Source organism: Astatotilapia calliptera, unplaced genomic scaffold (assembly GCF_900246225.1).
Source record: "Astatotilapia calliptera unplaced genomic scaffold, fAstCal1.2 U_scaffold_138, whole genome shotgun sequence".
In the NCBI taxonomy this organism is placed as follows: Eukaryota; Metazoa; Chordata; class Actinopteri; order Cichliformes; family Cichlidae; genus Astatotilapia; species Astatotilapia calliptera.
Window position 1 is genome coordinate 26087 of NW_020535661.1, and position 13942 is coordinate 40028.

At 38.0% G+C, this 13942-nt stretch overlaps 2 protein-coding genes across 2 annotated transcripts; one reads left to right on the top strand and one right to left on the bottom strand.

Moving 5' to 3' along the window:
• Window positions 1-1930: 1930 nt before the first annotated feature.
• LOC113017502 (uncharacterized) lies at window positions 1931-7191 on the top strand. Its single transcript, XM_026160653.1, has 13 exons — window positions 1931-2141; window positions 2496-2533; window positions 2830-2914; window positions 3014-3104; window positions 3243-3331; window positions 3412-3539; window positions 3634-3685; window positions 5006-5103; window positions 5206-5342; window positions 5426-5491; window positions 5679-5725; window positions 5891-6039; window positions 6758-7191. The coding sequence occupies exons 2-13, from the start codon at window positions 2509-2511 to the stop codon at window positions 7078-7080; spliced, it is 1290 nt and encodes a 429-aa protein (XP_026016438.1). The 5' UTR covers window positions 1931-2141; window positions 2496-2508; the 3' UTR covers window positions 7081-7191.
• Window positions 7093-12288, bottom strand: LOC113017501 (probable serine/threonine-protein kinase MARK-A). Its single transcript, XM_026160651.1, has 14 exons — window positions 12085-12288; window positions 11812-11863; window positions 11414-11476; window positions 11180-11215; window positions 10976-11085; window positions 10565-10865; window positions 10446-10481; window positions 10286-10333; window positions 10103-10146; window positions 9723-9987; window positions 9331-9523; window positions 9083-9215; window positions 8306-8413; window positions 7093-7741 (listed from the first exon to the last, which is right to left on the bottom strand). Exons 2-14 carry the CDS (start codon window positions 11858-11860, stop codon window positions 7304-7306), a joined length of 1824 nt encoding a protein of 607 aa, XP_026016436.1. The 5' UTR covers window positions 11861-11863; window positions 12085-12288; the 3' UTR covers window positions 7093-7303.
• Window positions 12289-13942: the final 1654 nt, after the last annotated feature.

The window sequence follows — 13942 nt, forward strand, 5'->3', positions numbered from 1 at the left end:
AAAACACGAACACGGTGTACAGTCGAGTCTTAATAGCTTACTTACAACTGGGCTCGTCAGGCACTCTTCTTGGCTGCAGTGGTTATTATTATATTTACATGCTTCCAGCTCCCGTTTTTCCTCGACGACAACTCGTACCTTTCCACTTGCCTTTTTCTCCCTCCTCGCGCTCACAGACACATAACGTGTATGGCAGTCCATTCTCCCTGCAACACGGACTATACTGCCCATGATGCTACATTCTTTAGAGCTATGCTTGTAGCATTCTGCCTGTTAGCTTAGCACAACAACAACAACGAAAAGGCGCTCTCTCACCCAGGAAACACACAGTCGCAGAAAGAGAGAGAGAGCGTCGCCCTGTAACCATGGCAACCGTAACGCTGCCGCCTGGAACGAAAGAACGTAGCTGTCAAACAAAACCCAAACAGTCCTGACCCGCGACAAAATGAAACAGGAAAGTACCGCAGTGTAATCCATTTATTTCAACAAAGTAACTGTATTCTGAATACCACCTTTTTAAACGGTAACTGTAACGGAATACAGTTACTCATATTTTGTATTCTAAATACGTAACGGCGGTACATGTATTCCGTTACTCCCCAACACTGGCTATAAGCTAACAGCTAGCCTGGTTAATGACACTAGAGTTCAACGCACATGCAAACAGCTCATCTCTACTGCTTTAACTGTTAAAACAGAAGGCAATACTGCGGGTGACAGGGTTTATTATGTGAAACAGCAGCTTGTTTAGTTTAAACAGTCTGCATTAAGCTGGGCAAACACTATACGATTTTTTTCAGTCACATTATTCCGCTCCTGCTCAAACTGTACAATTGAATCTCAGGGGTTAGAAGTTCATAAGTCACAATCATTGACTGTAGAAAACATGGACGACGCGAAGGCTCCCCAAAAATGAAGCCAAAACGTCTCTATCGGCCCCTGGTGTCTGGCTGCAGTATAGGTCATAAACCCCACCTCCTCCATGTTAGCGGATGGGACTGGGGTCAGACTAAAATAAATTAATTCTCCATCCATCCATCCATCCATTCGCTTCCGCTTATCCTTTTCAGGGTCGCAGGGGGTGATGGAGCCTATCCCAGCTGTCATAGGGCGAAAGGCAGGGTACACCCTGGACAGGTCGCCAGTCTGTCGCATTCTCCTCAGATAATTTTTTTCCAAAATTCTTTCTTTTGTTATCAATAGTTCTCATCACGCTGATTTATGTCCAAGGGGTCTCCTTTCCCATAAGTTTGATTCTAATTCCTACCGCGGTGATGTTAAATTGGGGTGAAACGTCATCATAACAGCTTTGACTGACAGCTGCAGTCACGGAGAAACTTGCGCATCTCTGTTCGCGAATAGCAGATAGAACGTAGGCTCTGAGAGGAGGGCCAGCGTTTGCGCTACGAAAACACGACCGTGTGTTTTAACCTGACAGCCTGAGGTACGGTGTACATTTTAGGACATCGTCAGGTATCAGACAAAAAATTGTCAGGTGTCAGTTGTCAAAAAAAAAGTTGTCAGGTATCAGAAAAAAAATTGTCAGGTGTCAGAAAAAAAATTGTCAGGTGTCAGTTGTCAAAAAAAAAAAAAGTCAGGTATCAGAAAAAAAATTGTCAGGTGTCAGGAAAAAAGTTGTCAGGTGTCAGAAAAAAAATTGTCAGGTGTCAGTTGTCAAAAAAAAAAAAAGTCAGGTATCAGAAAAAAAATTGTCAGGTGTCAGAAAAAAAGTTGTCAGGTGTCAGAAAAAAAATTGTCAGGTGTCAGTTGTCAAAAAAAAAAAAAGTCATGTATCAGAAAAAAAATTGTCAGGTGTCAGAAAAAAAGTTGTCAGGTGTCAGAAAAAAAGTTGTCAGGTGTCAGACAAAAAATTGTCAGGTGTCAGTTGTCAAAAAAAAAAAAGTCAGGTGTCAGAAAAAAAGTTGTCAGGTGTCAGAAAAAAAATTGTCAGGTGTCAGAAAAAAAATTGTCAGGTATCAGAACACAAGGTACCAGAGAGAAAATCTTCCTGCAGGTGGCGCTGTTGTCATGTCCCACCCGAATTGATTTCCAAATACGTCATCAACGTGTGACCGTGGGAGAGCGTAAGGTCATTGACCTCACCGGAGTTTTACCGTGGTTCAGGCTCCTAACGACACAAGGTAAGTTTAACTTTTTCTCCCTTTTGTTCATATTTTTGCCACAGTTGTGTTATATTAAGTTGCAGTTATGTTGTGAAAGTTACATATCAGAGACGGAAAGCCAGTTTTGTACGAAACCAAATCAGTACTATTTTTGTCTGGCTAATTCATTCTAGCTAGCGACAGTGGTGAAACGTGATTCAAATTTAAACTGTTCAGTAATTGTTTTGTATACATTTCAGCAAATGGACAAGCTGAAAGCTTACGAGCAGCCTGCATCCTTTCTGTCGCTCTTTTTCTTTATTTCTCTTTTCTATATTGCTACTGTCGGGATATTTTTTGATCCCGATTTTTTTTTTCTGTTATTGTTTTTAGACTTTGCTGCAATATGTCATCTGACGATGATGAAAGGAGTATCCGACTCTGGCTGGTTCCCATGACTGTACCAAAAATACTTTTTTTTTTATTAAAAAAAGAGCATTAAAAATAAATGACTAAAGTACAACTTATTTATTAACTACTGTTCACCTATTTAATATCAAAGAAGTGTATTTTTTGCTACACGTTTTATTTGTGGGCACTGAATTGACGATGCTTTTAGTGTAATTGCCACATAAAAAGATTTAGTACTTTACTGGTTAATTACTTATGTTCAGTGTAAGAGGTGGGTGATCAATTAGACTGTTGTTGTTACACTTAACCTTTCAAGATATGATGATAATAACATTGTTCAACAAAGGCTTAAAACAAAAGGAAATCAGCTGTGCACTGAATTCATATGGGCATAAAATAAGGTAAGTCTGCATTTCAACAGTTTCCGTGACAACTCTCTAAAATGACAAAACATGCAGTTTGCATTCAATATAATGTAAGTCTGTGTTGTCTTTTAACAGTGAGAGGCATCTGAGACGAGTTTTAAAACTTCTAGGGTTGAAGCGAAGATGCCCCCAACGACCTTTTACTGAAATCCACAAAGCTGTGGAGGTAAGCGTTAAAACATCAGTGCAAAAAATATATATTTTCCTGAAGTCTGTGTCATGAGCTATTGTAGAAACAATAAATGTTATTTTCTGTAGTGATTAAAAAAAAAAACATTCAATTGTCTGTTTGTTTGTTTTTTAGAGTGAGATGAAACAGTGGTCTCCTGAACAAGGAATCAGGGCAATGGTAAAGCGGGTAAGGGATGTCAGAGGAGTGCGGCCTTGTTACAGGTTGGTTAAATAGTGTGTATATAATCAAGTATTCTCTTGTTTTACTGTTGAGCTCATAGTAAAATCTATTGTTACTGTAGAGACGATGTTGCTAATATAATGAGGTATATGGATGCAAGTGGTCTTCAGAGGAGATCTCCTGGAAAGAAGAAAATTCCCCGTCGGAATTACATCAGCCGTGGTCCAAATGACACATGGCACATTGATGGTATTTATTTTATCTTTTCAATTAACCTTCCAAACATGTTTTGATGGTACTTCTGTTGAAACAAATTGTAATTATTATTTGTTGTTTCATATAGGCAATGATAAACTGAAGTTCTTTGGAATGTGGATACATTTGGGGATTGATGGGTAGGTTTGAATATGGCATTCGCTACTTAATTTATTATATTCAGTGATAGTACAAAGTTGCTTCAAGATAAGGATGTGCGGTAAACTGAGGTGTTATCTCTCCTGAGGAGTCTAGGGCAGGGATGGGCAAGTCCAGGCCTCGAGGGCCGGTGTCCTGCAGGTTTTAGATGTGTCCTTGATCCACAGCTGATTCAAATGGCTAAATTACCCTCACAACATGTTTTGTAGTTCTCCAGAGGCCTGGTAATGAACTAATCATTTTATTCAAGTGTGTTTACCCAGGGTGATATCTAAAACATGCAGGACACTGGCCCTCGAGGTCTGGATTTGGCCAAGCCTGGTCTAAGGGACCAAGATAAAGTATGAATAGTGAAGGAGTATTCAAGATGGCGGTTTTTAAAAGGCTTATTTCCTGCTAGTCTTAAAGTTCCATTTCAGACTGGCAGTTAATTTCAGGGAGGGCCAAGACCAACACAACAAACAAAACATCCCTGATACAAAGTAAACAGAATTTAACTCCAAAGAAAATAAAATGTACAATTTACGATAACCTACCTAACCAACACATAAACAGGAGAATACAAGGGATTACAAAACAAAAGGCAGCTCTCCCCTCGCGTCAGTCTGAACACAGTCAAGAGTCACATTCAATTCCAAAGGCATGTAAGCCTACACAACTATGGCAGTCAAAATGGCCGGAGGAACCAGAAACAACGCCTAGACATAATACAATGGAAAACCAGCATACTCTTTGTCAGGGGAAGACATTTGTTCAAACACAAGCAAGAGAAATAAGACACTGCAGACCAAACTCAGAGTGTATAAGAGCGTGCGCACGGGTGAGTGTCTCTGAGGAACACACACACCGAATGCAGGCTTGCTTCCTTTATTTATAGGAAAAAGCAGGTTACATAGTACTTTCTCTTTTGTGAGAAGTCGAAGAGAGGTTAGGCATTAGATCAGCTTATCTGATCTTTCACACACTGGGGTAAGAATACAGAAGTATATCATGCTTTATCTGACATCACAGACACTGAAGTAAAGAATGCATCATTATATCATGTTTGTCAAACATCTCAGACACTGAGGTAAGGAATGCATCATGTTTTCCTTTCAATAGACTTGGTTAGGTGATTCTTCAACAATAGGCTTGGTTATGTGAAAATATATGAACACTTGAATATAAGGCACACTTGATTATATTGTATTTCATAAAAATCCTCTGTCACTCTTGGGGAATGTAACAAAAACCAAACATAGTGCCAAAACATGATTAAATCATATGTACAAGTGGCCACTTTTCTGTTTCTTTCTTTTCAGATTTTCCAGGAAGGTTCTATGGCTAAAGGTGGGCACATCCAACCGCAAACAAAACTTTGTGGCCAGATACTTCTTTGAGGCTGTTCAAGAACAGGGTGGTATGCAATATACTAAAAAAATGGGGGGTTAAAAAAGATTACATTTTGTTAATAAATTTATTTTTTCATCATTCACTAATTATCTTCAGTTTGTGTCTTTAGGCTGTCCTCAAATGATTCGGGGGGACAGAGGAAAGGAGAACCTTGTTGTGGGTCAAATGCAGATGGCATTTCACATGCGAGATCTTGGGAATCAGGCATGGAGGTGCTTCAGAATGGGGACATCAGTGCACAACCAGGTATGTCTTTAAGCTGGTAAATGACTATTTCTAAAGTAACAACCTGACAACAAAACTGATAATGTCATGTTTCTGTTGTTTAGAGAGCTGAATGTTTCAACAGTATTTTAAAGCGGACATGGATTAAGAAATGGCTGACAACATTTGAGGTAAAGCAAATCTTTCACCTGTAAAACCTATTAACAAAGACTAGCCATCAAAATTTCGTTAAACATACGATGGATTAGTTTATCTGAAAACACAAGGCCAGAATCTGTGTTTATGTACATCTGTACCTTTTCACTAATGAAATTCTCACCTTCACAACTTATGTCTTTTTCAAAACAACATGCGTAGGCCATGATGGAGTCTGGGATCCTTGAACTGGACAATCCTGTGCACATGTAAGTCAATATTTTTAGACATGAAAAATAATCAAGCAGCAGTATGAAAGTATGTGGTCTAGGAATGCCTTTGTTTTTTGAGTACTGATTAAAATTTAGCTTTTACTTATTCTACCTCAAAGAAGCAGATGAACATATTAATTTTTTAATTCTCCTTTTTCATAGCAACTGCTTGCAGTACTCACACTTGCCACTGCTTCAAAGAGACTTAAAAACGGAGCAAACAGTTTGGAACACCCATGACATCCGCAAGCAACGCAATGCACCTGGTCCATTTGGGAAACCCGACCTTCTGTTTACCTCACCACCTCCTGGTATGTCATTTGAAAGCCTGTGGGGTTTTATTTTTTTGTTTGTTTTTTAACTTTCATTAGTTTACTTTTACTTTGATATAGCACTCTTCACAGGATAAAAACCACAAAGTGGCTTCACAATAATATAAAACAGATGAACATAAAACAGCACAATCGAACATACAGAATAAATGCAATCAAGGAAACGTAATGATGGAGGCAGAGCATTCCATGACCTGGGAGCCACCGCTTTGGAGAATCTCTTGCCTCTGGTCTTCTGGTGGGACTACTAACAGCCATTGATTAGATGATCACAGGCTGGGAGAGGGAGCGTGGGGTTCTATAAGATCAGAAATTAAGGCAGGAGCTTCACGATTCGGAGCATTGAAAGTCATTACTAAAATTTTAAAATGAATTTTCTAAAATATACTGGAAGCCAGTGTAATGAGCGTAAAACTGTTATAATGTGCTTTCTCTTTTGTGTCTTCCGAAGAAGCCTACTTGTAGTACAATAAGAGATTTCTGAATTTCTACTGTCAATACTAAAATGGCTTCATATTGACACCTTTAACTAAAAATTTATCTAAATGTTTGAGTGACATTTCCATCTTTAAGTTTCTGTAATAACATCTGTAAACACTGACTGCTTCTTATACAGGTTCTAGAACAGCTTTGTCATTATTCATTTATTTTTAACATTCAAAGTGAACATCTTTTCAATATTGTCTTTCATTCGCAGGATATGGCAATGTGCTGCACATTGTTGACCCAGACCTTTTAGACTATGCCAAGCAATTAATCTGTGAGAGGGAAGAGCCTTCACTGGTAGCAAACCAGGAATTCAGAGACATGTGCCAGAACATTTTAGAAAACAGCCAGTTTCCCTGCACACCTGATGGTTGCCTTGCTGCATACCTCATGCTAGTCCAAGAGCTCACAACTGCCATGAACAGAAATGCAGTTCCTACACCTTCTACGTTTGCCGAGGCAAATGACATATACATCTTTCTGAAGAGAGAGAGGATGGAAGGTGCACCAGTAAACATTTCCAATGACCAATAAAATCATACAACAGTGTTTGTTAACATTTATTTATCCTTGTTTAAAATCAACAGGTAATTTGAAAACTGTCTGACCAACAAAATGTACAATAAAATTTTGAAATACAATTGACAAGGTGCCATCTTTCATAATGATTCAGTGTTTCATTTACCACAACTTTTGTTAACAAAATGTAGAACATAATTCACATTGAAAGACTTTTGAACTGCAGACTGTAGCAACATTACCACTTGTAGCCATATCGGCTCGTAAGATCAAGGCCTGACTTGAGAAACTTAACAACATCAGATGCGGAAGGCCTTGAGTCTGGGTCATAGCTCACCAAACCACCAAGAAAACTGTTTTTGTCACTGAGATGTGATAGGGCATGTGGTGGGGTTTTGGTGGCCATTAGTGCAGCCAGTTCTCTTTGTTTTTTAACCATCCACGGAGCGGAACCCGTCAGGATCTCCAGATATGTGGCTCCGAGGGACCACATGTCTGTCTGGAACGAGGCCTCTTCAAACATCAGTATGCATTCAGGGGCCATGTAAAGATATGTGCCACCAGCTGGACCAGTAGCCTGGGCAGTGAACTTACTCCCTTGACGAAGCATCACAGTGTCTCTTATGTTTGCCATGCCCCAGTCTGTCAGGACTGCCTTTTTAGAAGGGTGGTGAACCTATAAGGTATACATATGAGAACTTACCAGGTTGTCTAAAATTTCACAAATGTTATCAAAAATGTCATTCCAAAGACCACAGCTCATAATTGGGGAAAAAAAAAAAACCCTCAAAGCTTTTAGCACCCAGATCACCCAATCACTGCAGATTTATTCTGAGATTGTTTATTATACCAAACATTAAAATTAACAGATTGGTTAATGATCCAACCCGGTTTTATAGTCCTGTGCATTTTTTAATCCCCATTCCACTTAAGCAAGTGGTACAGACTAATAAAAGAATAGAAACTTTCAGTTTGTAAAGCCTAAACTTACAACATGTTTGGGAATTTTGTAGGTGTGCAAGAACCAACATATTAAAGAAAAATTGGACTATTAAAGAAACAATGTAAGGCTTCTTACTTTAAAAAAAAATCCTTTATATGAATATGCCAGAAAAGTTTCTCATTGTTCAAATGTAGTGTTTAATAGACTGAAGAGAATAAAGTTAAATAAATAATATACTATTTTTATTTTGATCTTCAAAAACAAAGTGGAGAAAAAGAAAAATACAGTATGGCTTACCATGACATTTGCTGGCTTTATATCCTGGTGAATGATTCTCTGTGCATGGATGTACTCTACTGCCATGGATAAGTCCAGTGATATGAAACCGGCATCATCCCCTTCAAGCTATCAAGACAATATATAATATTAATAAAACAATGCGTAGCCAGGTGTGACAATCTAACATGTCTACCACTGGAAATGTATTACTTCAAATAGGATTAGTATTCAAATGCAATTGCCATTTCAATTTCAATAAATTACAATGGGACCTAAGACCAACAAAGTCAATGTTTGGCGGTGACAATCAAAAAGCCCTGATTGCAGTCCTCTTGCGAAACTGTAAGCAGAGGTGAATGGTGTGTGTGAGCAAGGTGGCCAACCAATCTGACTCAGTTACACCAGTCCTGTCTGGAGGACTGGACAGAAATTCCTGAAAAATATTGTAAGAATATTGTAGAAGAAAACCTAAAATGTCTGGACCTCATCCAAGTAAAAACAGCAATTCTACCAAAACAGTAAGGGAGCTTATTATTAAAAATTTAAGATTATTCTTTTACTAAGTTGATACTTTTCTGGCATTTGACAATTAAAGATCATTTTGGTAATTCTAAATGGTTGAAAACATGAGAGAAAAATAAAGGAATCAGTCTTTTTATATGTTGTACACAAAGATGGTTTCAAGTACATATTTAAACAAATGACAGCAATAAAAAGTTCTTTTTTAATATGAGGGTATTAAGATAATTCACATCTACCTAAATGTATTAAACATAAAGTTATGAGTATTGGTACCTTCACCAAGCAGCTGTCTGTGTGAAGCACTTGCTGCAGGGTTGCGCCATGAATGTATTCAGCTGCCAACAAAAAGCAGGACTCAGTGCGGGCAACTGCCATGAGTCTGACGATGTTGGGGTGAGACAGTCTCCTAATAAAACAGAAACATGTCCGAATAAAAAAAACAAAATAGAGGCATATTATGTTACAGCTTGAGGAAGAATCGATTTTGACAATGAAAAAAAAAAGTGTGTCAAAGTTCTTACAGTGAAACATTTATCTCATGATGAATGTCGCTGTCCTCCATCCCTTGTTGGCCACACATGATCCTTTTAACAGCTGCTGGAGTACCATGAAAAGAACCTCTATATACCTTGCCAAATGTTCCTTCTCCCAGTAGATTGTCCTCACTGTATGTAATTAAAGCCTCTTCCACATATGGAACACGTGGAAGATACACTTGGGGATAAAAAAAAAAAACACAAAGTAACATCCATTAACATACAGCTACTGCTAATCATTCTTCTATTAACTGCTGGATCACTAATATCTAGGTTTACTCCAGGAACTTGAGTACCAAATAGTGAAGAATGAAAACCTTTATTTACAATTTTGTCTGATGATATGATGTTAGCCCTAAATGGGAAAGAATGCTTACATGATGGCGATTTTGGAGTTGGGTTGAAAGACTGTGCAAAATCTATCAAAAGCCCACTACTTCCAGCACCTTCAGATAGCTCTTCAGCTCCCTCCATAGCTTCTTTTGACTCAATAACTGCATGTGGTAACATGTCTTGGCTCACTGCTCCACCTGGACCTAGAGATGACCCTACATTTTCCTCCTTCCTTTGCTTGGACTGGCTTTTCTTTCTGACTCTCCCTGTTTCAAATTCAGCTGAGCTGGATGTTTCTGCATGGAAATCCTATGAACACATTCAGCCAAGATATACTTTTTGCAGGGTGCACTGTGAAAATATCCACATTTATGACAATGATAAGAAATTAATTGTTCTGTTCAAGATGAAGCCATGGTTTTACCTGTTCTGCAACACTTTGTCCTATGAGGGTTTCAGGAAGTTCATCTGCAGAATAAGATGCATATTATATACAGTAACTGTGCAATGACCAAGCATAGTAAACAAGTGTGTAAAGGTTGGAAATGTAATGCAAAACAAAAACGAAGTCAATTTTAATGATTTAGTTAGATGTCCAGGCATTCACCTAAACTGCAACTTTCATCACCACCCACTTTAGTTACAGGGTCTTCATCTGTAAAATAACACATTAATTGCAATATATCTGAATAATGCCCAACATGGCCAGTGTACCATGTTCAATCATAACATCAAAAATATTCAATTTGGTTTGGGCAGGCACACACCTGAGATGGAACTTTGATCATCCAAACACACGACCTCTGTACAAAAAGTAAAATTATTTCATACCATACAAATTCGAGTGCTAGACAGTAGTTAATAGTAATATTGAACACTTTATTACCCAGTTGTCGTCGCCCGATGTATATTGTTCTTTTCCACATATGTGTAATATCAGAAACAGTTCCGTATTCTTTGTGGAACTCCTGCTTACTCCACCTGGTCCCGTCAGAATGGCAAAGAGTGAACTCACTCCCCTCAGTACGCTCTGGCCAGAAGCGTTCTTTGCCTATGGTAATTAAATCATCATAGGTTTCATGGCCTTGAAGAATGATTCGAGGTGGAGCTTCGTCCATTATTAACTTCTGGTACCGTCCACACTTTCTATGAGTTCTTGGCTTCCACTCCATGGGAGCCAGTCTGACCTAGCATCAAGGAAAAAAAGGGAAATTTATTAAAAAATAAGCCAAATTTAGAAAGTTATTTTTTAATATATTGCTGATAGTCATACAGGTAGCTTCACTTTTTAACTAACCTTCAATAATGATTTGGCATGGTCCAAACGTTTATCATTCAGTGGAAACTGCCTTTTCTTTACTTGAGGCTGTAGTAGTTTCTTGGCTTTACCAAAGGCCTCTGCTGCACCTGTAATGGATGAAGCTGAAAGTTAATCAAACTGATCCACAGCGAGTTCTATATTACAAATGACCTTGAAGCAAAATAATTGTGGTTTTCTTACTGAGAAATTCATTGCCACGTGTTGAAGTAGTGTCATCTGCAATATAAATAGGGCATTGATGTGAAACATGTGGTTTATAGAATTCTACTACAATCACAGACTACTGCACAGTCATCTGCTTTCAAAATGTATTGCATCTATTAATAAAGTGGTTATTCAATCATAACCTGCTAAGCATATCATGTTAAATAAAGGAGATTGTTTTGCATGTTGTTCAAAAGTATCAAAACCTACCTGATTTTTCTGCTGTCAGGAGCTTTTTTATGTTGTTATCAAAGCCTTTTTGGGTAATCTCACCTTCAAATAAAATTTTAAAAGGGTAAGTAGTTATAGATTGACTGTAGGAGACAGATCCTACATGACTATCTAACTTTTAAATTGCAATCTTTTAATTTTGTGAGAAATTTAACTTTTGTCATTTTTATTTATTTTTTTTTTTTTTAAATCGGGCACTCCAACAATATCATAAAGTAATAACTATATACATCTGTTAACATGCATATTAATAAAGAGAAGTAAATATGAATACCATACATGTTAAATAATTAAAGCATGATATTGTCAGGGTTCTTTGCAGTTAAAAAAATTAACTTGCAAGCATTACCAAAAAGTTTAATAAAGTGTTGGATTACCATTTTCAAGGTCTTTTTTAAGCTGCTCGTAAGCTTTCAGCTTGTCCATTTGCTGAAATGTATACAAAACAATTACTGAACAGTTTAAATTTGAATCACGTTTCACCACTGTCGCTAGCTAGAATGAATTAGCCAGACAAAAATAGTACTGATTTGGTTTCGTACAAAACTGGCTTTCCGTCTCTGATATGTAACTTTCACAACATAACTGCAACTTAATATAACACAACTGTGGCAAAAATATGAACAAAAGGGAGAAAAAGTTAAACTTACCTTGTGTCGTTAGGAGCCTGAACCACGGTAAAACTCCGGTGAGGTCAATGACCTTACGCTCTCCCACGGTCACACGTTGATGACGTATTTGGAAATCAATTCGGGTGGGACATGACAACAGCGCCACCTGCAGGAAGATTTTCTCTCTGGTACCTTGTGTTCTGACACCTGACAACTTTTTTTCTGACACCTGACAATTTTTTTTCTAACACCTGACAATTTTTTTTCTGACACCTGACAATTTTTTTTCTGACACCTGACAACTTTTTTTCTGACACCTGACAATTTTTTTTCTGACACCTGACAATTTTTTTCTGACACCTGACAACTTTTTTTCTGACACCTGACAATTTTTTTTCTGACACCTGACAACTTTTTTTCTGACACCTGACAATTTTTTTTCTGACACCTGACAATTTTTTTTCTGACACCTGACAACTTTTTTTCTGACACCTGACAACTTTTTTTCTGACACCTGACAATTTTTTTTCTGATACCTGACAACTTTTTTTCTGACACCTGACAATTTTTTGTCTGATACCTGACTTTTTTTTTTTGACAACTGACACCTGACAATTTTTTTTCTGATACCTGACAATTTTTTTTTTGACAACTGACACCTGACAATTTTTTTTCTGATACCTGACGATGTCCTAAAATGTACACCGTACAGCACAGCAAACTTTAAAGGAATGATCACTGATCAACAACCACTGATCAATGTCCATGAGTACCATTCACAGAGAGCTGGGGAATGGCTGCAATTACAGCATTGTAAGATGGTGGAAGATGTACCCTTAGGCCCCCTCCTCAATTCAGGGATGGTCTTTCCCTTTTCACGTAATGCTCGCATGCTCAATGGGCTTTGATCAGTGGTTGTTGATCAATGGCAATCAATGATCAATGGCATTTTGCGTATTAATGATCAAGGAACTGACCTCACAGCCCATTGTTCATTCAGTGGGCTGGTTTCAGTCATTGTGCAAAGATACTGTATAAGGCTGGGGAAACCCACAGTCAGCTGAGACTGAAGAAGTCACTTGGATGAGTGACGAAATGTTTCTCCAGCTGAAAATGTTACATCCAGATGAACAGAATCAACCTTTCGGGATTTACTTACCTGGATGATTGAGTATCCATCAAGATATTGTGTCCATGTTTATGACCAAAAAATATGATGGGCATTAAACTCTTGAAAAAGGTTTATTGCATAGAAATAATCGCAGCGACTTCATATTGAACACTAAAATGAACTTATGTTAAATTCACTTGTGTCACTTGTCTGTGCTTCGTCATTTGCACAAACTGAAAAGAACCACCGAAAGTGCTTGTTGTAGCGTGAAAAAATGGTTCATAATTCCGCCAAAGTTATATGTCAACAGCGTCATTAAAAAAATTAAAATAAAAAAGGAAATAGAGACTGACAGTGAATGACAAAAAAAAAACAAGATTTGGGTCCATCTTTGCTTATGGAGGTAAAAAAACGGGTTGAAAATTTAGCACTTAAACATAATTGTCCCTAAAGAGCATCAGTGTTTGGATCCAGTGTCTTTATATTCACAGCTAACGCCGCCCCCCTCCTGTATTACACAGATCTTACCTCAGCTCTTTGTAGGAGTAAAAATCCCCCTTTAGTCTCCTGCCTTTGTTTCAGCTTCACAGATAAAACAGATTTGAAAGTGAATTCAGTGCAGGTTCCTCAACATGGTGTTATTGCAGAAAAAAGAGTATCTACTGTTTCATTCTCCACTTCGCTGTGCATCAGTCGTCAGCACAAACTTCCAACCAGGCAAAAAAAAGAAGAAGAAACAACCAACCATTGTACTGTAATAACCCTGTGTGTGTGTGTTTGTGTTTT

Coding starts and splice junctions, on each gene's coding strand:
- LOC113017502 (XM_026160653.1), top strand. CDS start 2,509: ATGTCATCTGACGATGATGAAAGGA. Junction 3,105..3,242: donor AAATCCACAAAGCTGTGGAG/GTAAGCGTTAAA, acceptor TTTGTTTTTTAG/AGTGAGATGAAACAGTGGTC. Junction 3,540..3,633: donor TGACACATGGCACATTGATG/GTATTTATTTTA, acceptor TGTTTCATATAG/GCAATGATAAACTGAAGTTC.
- LOC113017501 (XM_026160651.1), bottom strand. CDS start 11,860: ATGGACAAGCTGAAAGCTTACGAGCAGCTTAAAAAAGACCTTGAAAAT. Junction 9,524..9,722: donor AACTCCAAAATCGCCATCAT/GTAAGCATTCTT, acceptor TTTATCCCCAAG/TGTATCTTCCACGTGTTCCA. Junction 9,216..9,330: donor CATGAGATAAATGTTTCACT/GTAAGAACTTTG, acceptor CTGTTTTATTAG/GAGACTGTCTCACCCCAACA.